The 12436-nt window shown below is 37.1% G+C and overlaps 1 protein-coding gene across 2 annotated transcripts; it reads left to right on the forward strand.

Moving 5' to 3' along the window:
- The first annotated feature begins 2382 nt into the window (after positions 1-2382).
- LOC115442461 (TNF receptor-associated factor 3) lies at positions 2383-12104 on the forward strand. Of its 2 annotated transcripts, none has more exons than XM_037447527.1 (11): positions 2383-2524; positions 3218-3490; positions 4925-5038; positions 5490-5632; positions 6215-6428; positions 6972-7113; positions 7522-7691; positions 8067-8262; positions 8926-9041; positions 10471-10626; positions 11302-12104. In XM_037447527.1, the coding sequence occupies exons 2-11, from the start codon at positions 3386-3388 to the stop codon at positions 11521-11523; spliced, it is 1578 nt and encodes a 525-aa protein (XP_037303424.1). In that variant the 5' UTR covers positions 2383-2524; positions 3218-3385; the 3' UTR covers positions 11524-12104. The 2 variants fall into 2 exon arrangements, with proteins under 2 accessions (XP_037303424.1, XP_030023360.2); XM_030167500.2 differs by having other exon boundaries at positions 2384-2524; positions 3205-3490.
- Positions 12105-12436: the final 332 nt, after the last annotated feature.

The raw sequence follows: 12436 nt of genomic DNA on the forward strand, positions 1-12436 counted from the left end.
TAGTTATCACTGCTGTGTCTCCATATATTGTTGTTTAGTGTTTTTTTACGTCAACGTGACGCTTTTACTTGTTAATACGTGAAGAAAGTTCCAGATAGAGTGTCGACTGATGGGAGGCGATTATTTATTTATAAAGGCACAACAACAATGCGAACAGAAACATAAAGTATTGACTTTAAATATTTTAATTGGTGCTTATATTTATGACAGATGTGCTCATTATTTATTTAATTACGTACGATATAATAATAATAATTACGTTTTTCTCCCTACCCTTCCCGTCATTATCTATTTATTATTCCATAATACCTACGACTCTGATGAAAGTATATATCAGAAAGGAAAAAGAGAAAAAATAAAGAAAATAAACAAAAATAAATATAGAAAGAAAATCATGTGATATTAATGGTACTGGAATACTTTCCATTAAAATCCTCTTATCGAATAATCTGTCGGACCCTCCTTTGTTGTAAGTAAAACGCCTGCTCAAAAATAATAGCAATATCACGCAAGTCTGAATCAAAACTATTACAATATCTGCACCGGGTCCGTCATACCGACATTAGGTTCAGTCTCACAATACCTGGTAATTATAACATGTCCGGTGCCCATCCAAGCGTAACATAAAAACATTTTTTTGTAAAGAAGGTGAAGCTAAATACGAGTGTTAAATACTTGTATTATAAAATTAAATGTGCGCGCACGGGCGGTGAACGATCCGTTATTAGTCGTTTCGATTCCTCATAATAATACCAGCCTTGTATACTTATTGGTGGTAGGTCTCTCATATGTGAGAGAGATACCACCGCATTGTCTATTTATATCGCCAAGCAGCAGTGTGTAGTCACAGTTGTGTTACGGTTTGAAGGCCAATGCTACCAGTGTAACTACTGGACATAATAAGACTTAAAATTTCATGTCTCAGGATAGCGAGCGCAGTGAAATAAAAACAAATACTCTGTGATTCATGGTTTTGGGTGGTGTTTCTACTGTCTATGGGCGGTCGTATCGCTTACCATCAGGCGAACGGCAAGCTTATTGGTCATTTAAAGCAAAAAAAACTGTCCACTGCTGAATACGAGCCTCCTTTATTACTGAAAAGTACAGCAGACTCAAAATCCTCATACCAATGTATAAAAACCGCTAGGAAAGTTGCTATACTTGCGTACCCCCTTTGCTTTATGATAAATGCTCTCGATTATTTAAAATCTGATATTTAAATATTATAAACGCTAGTACGCACGTCTTTTAGCATTATTTAAAAACCGGTTGAAAATTGCATCCTTGTTTCTCGTTGACCTTGACTTTTCATTTACAAATGCATTAACAATTAAAGTAAATTTACTTTTCCCTTTTGGATAAAATAATATATTGGTAATGGGTTTTTATGGAAAATGATGTGTTTGTAAAAATAAAACATAAATACTGAGAGGTGATTAGGGCTGAAGTCTTAGTCAAGGAACAAGTTTGATGTTGTTTTCGACTGGGGTTTTACCCGCTCGCATAAATGCATAAATGCTAGACGTTACGACATTAGAGCTATTTTTTGTTCACAGGAAATCCATATTATCTATGTGAAAGCCATAAAAAGGATTTTTTTAAGAATTTTAAATTTATAAAAAAATAATTTTACCTTATTTGTGGAACTAAGGCGATTCTAAGATTTCTCTGATTAGTTGAAAGCTACAGGGACTATTGACTACTTATTATTTCGTGACACTTTCAGGCAGGGAGCGCCGGGAGCATAAGCTAGTATTACATACCCTATAAACACAATAGTCCCGGTCTATTATCAAGTAAGTCTCATTTTCAACCTACAATACAACCCCAAAGACGTATTTATTTTAACAAAAATCTCTATTTTGGTTTGAACCTAGACATTTTCCTTCTATAGCCAGCTTCTCATTGTACATGGGCGTACCCAGGGAGGCGGCAAGGAAGGGCTGCCTCCCCTGATCTCATCACAAATAGCTACATATTTTTGTATGTGTTTATGTTGACTTATTGAGAGTACCTACATGAAATTTTCAAGTCGCCCCCTGGGACCTTATTCTCTATGCCACACCTTATTTTTACAGTGCGTAACAAGCTCGTAACGCATCGCATCACGTTCAATACAATAGAAATCGGCATAGAGAATACCATTCCACACAAATTTCACGAAGATAACACGACACGGCCGCGTTACGCGTTTGCAGTGTCATAGAGAATAAGGCCCCTGGACCCTATTTGTGATCTCCCTGAGTTGAAAGCTGGCTACGCCCATGCCTCTGCGTCACTCTTTCTATACTTCAAAAACATCCTTGACCCACAATAGAATTTACCAGATGCAAGTATTTGCTCGTTATCTTGAACAACGCCCCGTATCGAGTATCATCTGATAAGTGAATCATTTTGTAACAAAGAGTACGCGGATTAAACGTTTTTGTGGTTTACAATACTTTAAAGGCTTCAATTGTGTCTATAAGTAATATGGTGCAGTATTATAGTGAAAATAGTGACATTTTTCAAGAGTTTATCTAAGGTGTGGCAATGATTTATGCAAGAATTTCTGTTTTACATTATAATAAATATTACTTTTCTGAAGCTACACTTGCAATCATTATTACTGATTAAGCTTTTAATCAAAAATGATCAATAAAATAATCTGAGAATTGGATTGAAAATAATTATTTTATGACATCATTGTAAAACGAAAATTTTGTTCTTGTTTCGGAAACTTGTTTAAATCAGGCCTTTATTATCGGATTATCGGCTTTGGGTTCAAGCCTTTAGGTGACTAACGGCTTAGTGTAGAGTTAAAAGGTGTGTTCTAGTGTAATCTTGGCTCAAGTTTGTATAGGCTAGACTCGTGTTCATAGTTAGAAACAAGTGACCAGAATAATTAAACAGAATTCCCTGTTTTACTTCCAGAAAAATAGCAGTGTTTCTATAGGTGCTCTTATTTTCTTTTCATTGGAGTTTCAACCTAAAGCAATAAGACTTTGAGTTTTTAGTTTATAACGCTTGATCAATTCATAAATACCCTAAAGTGAATTTTATAATTGACAAACGCTTTCAAACACTTCAGACACATTATTATTATAAAAACAAATTCCCACATAGTCTATATGGTACCGGGCTTTTGACCAATAGGTTTTTGTAAAGAAATAGTTGTAAACCCATGTTTGAAACGACCACAATTTAGACTATCGTGTTAAATAGATGCTTTCTACAGCCTCCTTTGGGTAAAGAATCTTAATCCACCGAGGAACTAAGAACTAAAAATTGTCTGGCGTCAGAAAACCTAAATACTTCCGTGCTTAAATTGAATCATAATTTTAATAAAATATGAAAAAAAGATTATAGTGCCAAAGTTCTGGAAATCGCAAGAATCGGTTCCAAAATGAGTTTACGGAAAAGCATGGAAGGGCTGGATGACGGAATGAATAGCGACAGGGAGCGGCCCTGTTACTTCTGTAACGAGCTGTTCGAGCTGGGACACCTGCAGGTCAGTGCTGGAAAGATTTTTGCTAGTCAAAGTAGTAAATATGTTACGGATTTTGTGTTTATTGGTTTTATGCGGATTTCAAATTTTATATTTTAAATAGTGCTACCTATAGGCCTGATTAATGTAATGCTGGGCGGTAGTAATAGCACTTTCTAAACATAAAAAGTTTAGGTGATTCTAGGAAGTTTTGCAAGTCTTACTTTAAAATTACCTATGCTACGGATGTGGCATGTGTATTTGGCACTCCGAAAAACTATTAGACCTGTCGGTTTAAGATAGTACGTTTGCTTCTGGTGAAAACGGCAATTCGTGGCTCTAAATGCCCTTTGCGCTATACAGAAACGTTTTCTAAACACCTTTCTACGTGTTTATAAAAGTTTCATACGTGTTTCTACCACTAATAAGGTTTAAAACGCTTTTACAAATGCTAGAGAAAATAATACCACCAGAGAAGCTATCAGAGACCAAAATCTAATAACAATACGATAGGTCAAACAAATCCCAGCTATGGATTTCGTATTAAAAATTCATGGTCAGTAATAATACCATACATGAGATAACCCTGTCAGTATTTAGGCCATTCTTTTGCTATAAAAAATACACAATACGTTGCTATTTATGGCACGTGATAGTACCATCAAGGCGTTCAGCCATGCGGTCTGATAACAATGTGTTATCATTGAAGGACGATCGCCAAATATCAATATCGATAAATATTTCAGTAGGGTTTGCACGAATTTTCTTTGCAGCATGTTTTGTTTAGGATATTATAGCTGTGACCTCGCATGAAAGTTCAAAAAAATAACTAACTAGACTAGTAATTATATGTTTTGCTGCTGGAAGGATATATTTTATATCTACCCGGATAGCGAAAACCGTACACAAGGTGTTAAAACCCGCCATAATGGCCCGTTCGTGTTCCGGGATTAGCCTGTGTATATCCGGTTCCAATAGGCCGGCATAATTTTGTCGACTGCCGATGGGTAATCATGTCTCGTTAGTTGACACTCTATTGGACCTCACTAACTTACCATCAGGTACAGAGGGATCAATTTCCCGTGCACGTTTAATAAAAATCATGTTAAAAAATATTTGTATATTGAAAGAGTAACTCTTAGTGGAAACCTTCTTTCTTTACTTCTAAAGCCCTATTGTTTTGGTTTGAGAATCATTTTAGTTAGGATAAGAACTAGTAAAGACCTAAAGTTTCAACTAGCTCTCTGTATTTATCAAGAAGCCGTTGCATTTGTCAACGGGGTCGTCTTTACTTTTTGCAAAAAAATTATATTACAGTCTTATTTCTGGAAGAAACTCTTTTTATGTGATATAGAAACTTAGATTAATGTTGGGCGAAAACGCCTTAAGTTACCTAATCTGTCCATCTTATTTGGTAAATGGGAAGAACGAAAAATGTATTACAATTATTTTTGACAGAACCATTTGAAGCTGTGCGGAAGCATTCTGGAGCAGTGTCCACTGAGATGCGGTGCGTGGATCCAGCGCAAACACAAAGATGCTCACGTTAAAGAATGCCCTCAGATGGAAAAGGTATGCCATATTTAAATGCAGTAATAATTTCGAGTGGAAATTAAATATTCGTTAGCAAAATCAGGAACATTTAATTATCTTCATGCAATCATTACGAAAAAATATTTTCATGGAAATGATTACGTCTTAATGTAAGTTTAATATCAGTGCATAATTAGACCGCTTGGGTTTTACTTTTACATACATAATTTACTGAAATTCGTATAGGTTAGATTGTCTAATGAAAAAAACACACCAGAAACACTTAAGGTTTAAATTTGTGTTTGATACAAAAGCTATGAAAGCCGAGAAATTTACCATTAAACTCGCAATTCGCGACCATTCCGTTATACCTATAGAACGAGTTGTAAATCAATATGTAACCTTTTCCCTTCAAGAAATTAAATTAACGACTCGCTATGATCCAGATGTAAGCTTTTCCCTTAATAAAGTTTCGATATCTTAACTCCAGAGTCGCAACGCGTCGACGTCGAGCCACGCCAGCATGCCCGCGCCGACGCCGCCCTCCGTCACGGTTAACCACACATGGACGCCGCGGTCAATACCGCTCGATGACTGCGTCTCGTACTTGGAGAAAGAAGTCGCTAATATCAAGTGGGTGTTATTTTTAATTCTTTATAACGTGACGTCATAATTACTCATAAACAGTAGGTCAATTACAAAATAAAGCCAGAAGCACTGCGCTCGTGATTTTGTTACATCTCATAGTCCCGAATATAGGTAAGTACGGAGCAATGCTGTGATAATAAGACTGTTTCAGTGCTTTCGGTTTAACAGCCTTCGCAGCTCGTAACCACAGTGGCGCTGTGATGGCTAATATTGAGATACATCTTCAATTGTCTGTCAAATAAACAAAGGTAAACGAAATACCAATCCAAATAAAACTATGCGCTCATGTGTACATTGCGTCCTCATAGTCTTGTTTGTGAATACGCGTAATATTGACCAAATAATTATAGTAAACAAGAGAACAAAGCCTCTAAACGAACAAAGAAAAAAATATATAGAATCTCCTTCAAACGAGAACACACCATTGCTTTCAAAGTGTAACGGCTGGGATGCACCATGCACCACCATGGGTATCTACTCAAATGTACTCAGTACTAACAGGAAAAACCTGTTGCCTAATTAAAACATAAACCATTCTTTTTACATTTTTAATTTTCCCCTTCCCAGGCTCGTCATCACCGAAGAGTCCAGCCACAGAGAAGTCCAATCGACGGAGTTGGAGACGCTACGTTCGAAGCTGGTGTTAGTCGAGGAGAGGAGCCAGCATTTCCTCTCGACCCTGGTGTCGCTGCGAGCCGCGGTGGACGACGAAGCTAGCAGGTCCGCCAACTGGGCGGCGCAGTTTAAACACGACTTGGCGAATGTTCAGTTAGCTTTACAGGTATGGTACCTTTTTTTTCGCTGTGAATAAACGCTTTATCGCTACCACCACTTGGAGGGTGAGTGGGATGGTTATGTTAGTTTCACTAGTCTTACGGCACAGGTGTGGTCCATATGATATCTTTTTATTTTCCCAAACAAATACTTCAGAGAAGGTTCCTGTTAAACAGGTGGTGGTCGTAACATTTTACTTATGCTCGCTGCAACCAAAATCATTAAACAGCATACTTAAAAAATGTCTTCTGATACGAAAACTGTCTCGCAGTTCCTTAAGTTTATAGTGGAGAAGTTTTTTGGGAATAAAAGTACCACTATATATTTTACCGGGATAAATGCAGCCTATATTTTAGGTTTTATCTCTAGCAATACATTGATGAAAAATGCATTCATTCTTTTTATTATGTAAAGATATGTTTTGTTAATTAAGAATTGATATATGATGATTCTCTTATTTTTTGCATTTTTTCGTATCAAGGAATATATAATAATCAGACCTGTTAACCGTAATATGCAGCTGTGCTAATAAATATGCTCTTCATTCCAGGAGCTACAAAGCCAGCAGCTGACGACGGTGATGCGGCTAGAAAGCACTGTGAGCAGCCTCGTGCACGAGCAGCACGAGCGGGAGCTGCTCGAGCAGGCGCTCACGCAGCACGATAATAGGATCAGGGCCGTCGACAGACTTGGTAAACCACACACCTTCCACCTCCTTAGGCCCTTATCTTTGAAAGGGTCTATGGTGCGTTATGAGAACGTGGGGTAGTGCAACCAGTATAATGGTTGATGGTGCGTGGAAGAGGCGAGATTTATTTCAGAATTAAATACTTTTTAATTCAGTCACGGTTAAGAACTGATGGCAAGGGATCATCGCATTCCATAAACAAATATATCAATGGAAGTTTCAATAGAAGAGAGTTTCAGGGAAGGCTAGGGGAAGAACCTTCCCCGCAGTGAATGACTTATCATTAAATTTCATCCAAATCAATAGAAATTCTTATTCTTAAAGACTACCATGATAGTTGGCGCTCACTGGGTCTACGTTCAGCAATGAACAGTGGTAAATATATACAAAGACTGCTTGATTGTCTTTACAGAGGACGTAATAGCATACCTGAAGCAGACAGTGGAGGAGGAACGCGAGAGGAACGCTGAAAATCGCGCCGCTCTAGAGAGTGAGTTGTTGGAGGCGCGCCGGTCCTCCGTGCAGCTGGCCCAGCTCTCAACGCTGAGGGCTCAGCTTATGAACAATAATGCGGAGAGACCGGTAAATGTTTTTTTTGATATCATTCTAGTAAGTAGTGTCGCGGTCCTGTTGTAAATGTCATGATTGGTTTCAATAATAATGTCAGCCCTGTTTTACATTATAGTGCTCAACTATTAGGCACCTTCTCTATTATAACCATTGGACTAAGGCCTAGATTAAGGCCCAGCACGCACGGATCATTATCTAATATCTACTAGTATGATAATAAAAATTATTTTTATCAGTAAATGACAATTGCCTTGAATCTTATTATCTAGGATCTAAGTCCTAAGTTTCTAATAAAGCTAGCAGAATATACGAGTGATAAACTTCTGCCTACCCCAGAAAAGCTAAAACGACGTATTTTGTGTTCCTAAACTTAAGTACCCTCTTCAGTCGATAGACCGCCTGGCAGTTCTGGAAGTAGCTACGGCGGACGCGAGGGCCGAGGCGTCAGAGCAGGCCACGAGGATGGACATAGTGTCCAGAGACTTGAGGGCTCTCACCAAATCCTATCACAAACTGCGTACGGAGCTCGCAGACTTCCAAACTAGGGTCAGCTTCGACCATCAGGACATGGGAACTGATAATGGTACAGAGTTTGTAGTGTTTTATAACATAGGCTAGCAAATTTAAACAGTAGATTTTTGTGTTAAGATTTTTCTTCGAGAAAACGGCCTTGAGCATTCGTTCCATACATTTAAGGTGCATAATTGCGAGAAAGATTTAAGATTAGTTGTTACAATAAAAGTTGTAGTTCTTTTTAAAAAAATAAAACATTCCTTATTGAATTGTCTATATAACAGTGTTGGTTGCAAATTAATATATCTGTGTATTTTAGGAGATGCACGGAATTCATAATTTTATAGATGTTTTAATGAAATAATATTCATATTATACAAAAAAATACACCCAAAGTTAAGGTAACATATTGTAGAAATATGATGTTTAATTTTCATCCTATATGTATTATAAATTTCATCTACACGCCTTTTAAAAATACGGATAGCGCGCTGTTTTGTTAGAGGTAGAGCATTGCGTGTTTTCCACCGCCGATAGGCGCTTATAATATCGCCGAAACCTCTATGACGAGCAGAGCATGCATCATGAGGTTTTCGTATAATACCCAGGAATCTTTATTAATATAAGCAAAAACAACAGAATTTGTAATAATTAACATATTGTGTTATTTTCGAAAAAATTATAAAAATCTATAGCGCGCAGAATTTGCTTCATGAGATTTTTGTGTATTCAGGACACTTTATATGGCGGATAGACAACTACGCGGCTCGCATGAAAGACGCGAAGGACAACGAGACAGTCCTGACGAGTCCCATATTCCGCACCAGCAAATACGGCTACACTCTAAAGGTAAGTTATAAATTCACTAGTTGACCCGACAGACGTTGTCCCGTCTTAACTATGAATTTGCAGCGCGCATTCTGTCAATCGCTGACAGTTATTTCAAATAATTGACAGTTATATAAAATTAATATTTTCGTTAAGTTTTCTTAAATTTTCTAATTTTCCGCTGAATTTTTTAAATTTTACTTTCATAAAACCTTCTGACAATAACAAACAAAACAAAAAAAAAGTTTAATCGGTCCAGCCGTTCACGCGTGATGGCGTAACCAAGGGAAACAGGGATTCATTTTTATATAAATAGACTAGCTTTTGCTCGCGGCTTCGCCCGCGTGAAGGTGTTTTCCAGGATAAAATTCCACTGTTTGATAAAAGTCTTGCTACATATTTTCCCGGTACTTATAGGTTCAAACTAATTTTATCCCCAATCTATAATTTCAGTTCAATCAGTCGAAAATCTAAGAACATTTATACAAACTTTCATCCCCTATTTTATCCCCTTAAGGGTAGAATTTATCAAAATCCTTTCTTAGGGGATGCCTACGTCATAGTAGCTTTATGCATGTAAAGTCTTAGCCCGATCCGTCCAATGGTTTGGGCTGTTCCTTGATATATCACTGTCAGTCACCTTTGAGTTATATATTATATTAACAACTGAAGTTAGCTAAAATTGAGTTTCTCGAAGCCGACCACTATTTATGTACTATGTATTTTGAGACTATGCAATTTTGTCGCGTTCGCGATTCACTTTCACTTTTGTTGAGTTTCAGAACGCGATATTAGATCCTCCAACGCGCACGCGAATTTGAACTTTATGCAGCGGTAATAAATTACAAATTGACTCTCCATTTTATTTAGAAAACGTTTGTATGGGAAATAGAAAAATGCTGTTTTGAGGATTTTCCCGGCAATTATTCGAATTTTTCTCACCTTTTAAATCTTCCCTAGACCTCCACGAATAATTCAAGACCAAGATAAGATAAATCCGTTCAGCCGTTCTCGAGTTTTAGCGAGACTAACGAACAGCAATTGATTTTTATATATATAGATTAATTAATACTTATAATTTCGGAAAACTGTATATTAAAACTAGCTTTTGCTCGCGGCTTCACCCGAGTGAAAGAGTTTCCCGGGACAATAGTCCTGCTATATACTTTCCCCGGATAGAAAGTAGGGTATAACCTTCCCAGGGTCTTAAACTATCTCCATACCAAAGTTAATATAAATAGATAACATATAGACAGACAGAACAGGGGACTTATTTTATAATATGTATAGATCTTATCAGAGTTATTCGTTTTACTGATGACAAGAAGTCCAATACACTGGCAACACTGCCTTGTTGTATCAAAATAGAAGTTATAAACTGTTCTTTGTTCAACTGAATCTATTGCCTTCTTGGTATTGTGATTGACCACTTTCAAATAACCTTTCGCAGGCCGAGTTGAACCTGAACGGTATAGGCAAATGGAAGGGGCGGCATATAACGTCTACAGTGCGGCTTGTGGGGGGGCCCTACGACCCTCTACTCGAGTGGCCCTGCGACTTCACCATCAACATCGTGCTCAAAGACCAACCGGCGAACAGAAGACAGGTTAGTAAACTTGAGTTCATAGCGTACGGTTGGTGAAACACTACGATTACCATACCAGGAGCCTTATTCTCTATTCCCGCACGTTATTTTGACAATGCGTAACGAAAACATAACACACAGTGTCATCTTTAACACAATAGAAATTGGTATACAGAATACCATTCCACACTAATTTCACGAAGATAACATGACACGACCGCTTTATTCGTTTACAGTGGCATACAGAATAAGGCCCCAGCAGTTTACGCAACATAGGGATTTGTTATTCGGATTATAGGGACACCTGATATCACCCATTTTAATGTGAAGCATTAAAAAGTATTCTCGTGGTAGGTCTCTCATATGTGAGAGTTCGCCTGGGTAGGTACCACCGCAATGTCTATTTCTGCCGCCAAACAGCAGTATGTAGACACTGTTGTCTTCCGGTTTGAAGGACATTGTAACCAGTGCAACTACTGGACATAATAAGACTTAACATCTCATGTCTCAGGATGGCGTGTGCGGTGGAATACTAAAAAATACTTTCTAATTCAAGGTGTTGGATGGTGTTTCTATTGTTTATGGGCGGTCGTATCGCTTTCCAACAACCATTTTTCATTTTTTTTCCTTTTTCATCTACGAAGGTGTTTACTTAGCCCGTAAGTAACCAATATATCCCTTTATTAACCTTTACAGGCAAACGACATAGTAAAGACGTTGCAACTTCGTCGTAAATCGTCGTCGAAACGTCACGACTACGACGAGGCGGAGGACGAGAAGACCAAATCGAACGAAGCTCTTGACAAATCGGTGCTACAGATGAAGAGACAATATATATTTATTCCACACTCTAATCTCGACAAATTCGAATACATTAAGAACGATGTCATGTTTATTGAGTTTGTTGTTAATCAGTAGGATAGCGAATTTATTTTAATTATTTTAGAACTGATTTATCAAACGTCAGAAATGTTAAATAAATTATAATCAGACTGAATACCGATAGTAAAGAAATCCAAAAAAAAACTAGTTCGGAGTATATCGGACTGCCGATACGATTGTCCGCAGTTTCAAAATCCAAGGGCACGAACTTCTGACTCTTCTAAAGTTAAGTTTGGGTTAATTATCTAACTCCATTTTTTTTTATATTTGATGTTATAAGTCGCTTATTGCACTTTAATCTGTTGATTGAATAACTAGACCTTAAGTATTATAGATATAGTCATCCAAAATATTTATAAGTACTATGTAAGTATAAAAATCGGTTCGCCTTAAATATTATTATTAATACTTTCCTCGACTTTAAATACGTATTCCATGACTATTATGTTAATTTATAAAGAAATGTGTAGTCATTTTCCACCGATTATAATTACTTTTTAAAAAAATCATGAAAAACAAAACCGACAACTTTTCAACTTGTTAAAAAATATTATTTTAAATATATTTAATTTGTGTAAAGATTTAAAATGTTCATTTATTATATTTGATATTGAATATTTTAGTTTTTTCTTTTTCTATAGGTAGTACCTAAAGTTATTTATATACTTTATGCGTATACTCACCCCTTTAACCCTTGAAAGGATAGGCAAAGATGCATCTGGTGCACCTCATTTACGCCGTGCATATTCCGCCCCATGTGATAGGGGAGCCCATCGCCAAATGGGACACAAATTCCATACTCCAGGCTGATACTGAGTAGAAAAACAAAACCACTGAGCAACCCGGGATCGAACCTGAGATCTCGGCAGTGCAGTCTTACCTTAATACAATTAAACCACCGAAGCAATCAAAATCTTTAGGAAAATATCTTTATTAAATTTGCTCGATG

This window comes from Manduca sexta, chromosome 7, assembly GCF_014839805.1.
Source record: "Manduca sexta isolate Smith_Timp_Sample1 chromosome 7, JHU_Msex_v1.0, whole genome shotgun sequence".
NCBI lineage: Eukaryota > Metazoa > Arthropoda > Insecta > Lepidoptera > Sphingidae > Manduca > Manduca sexta.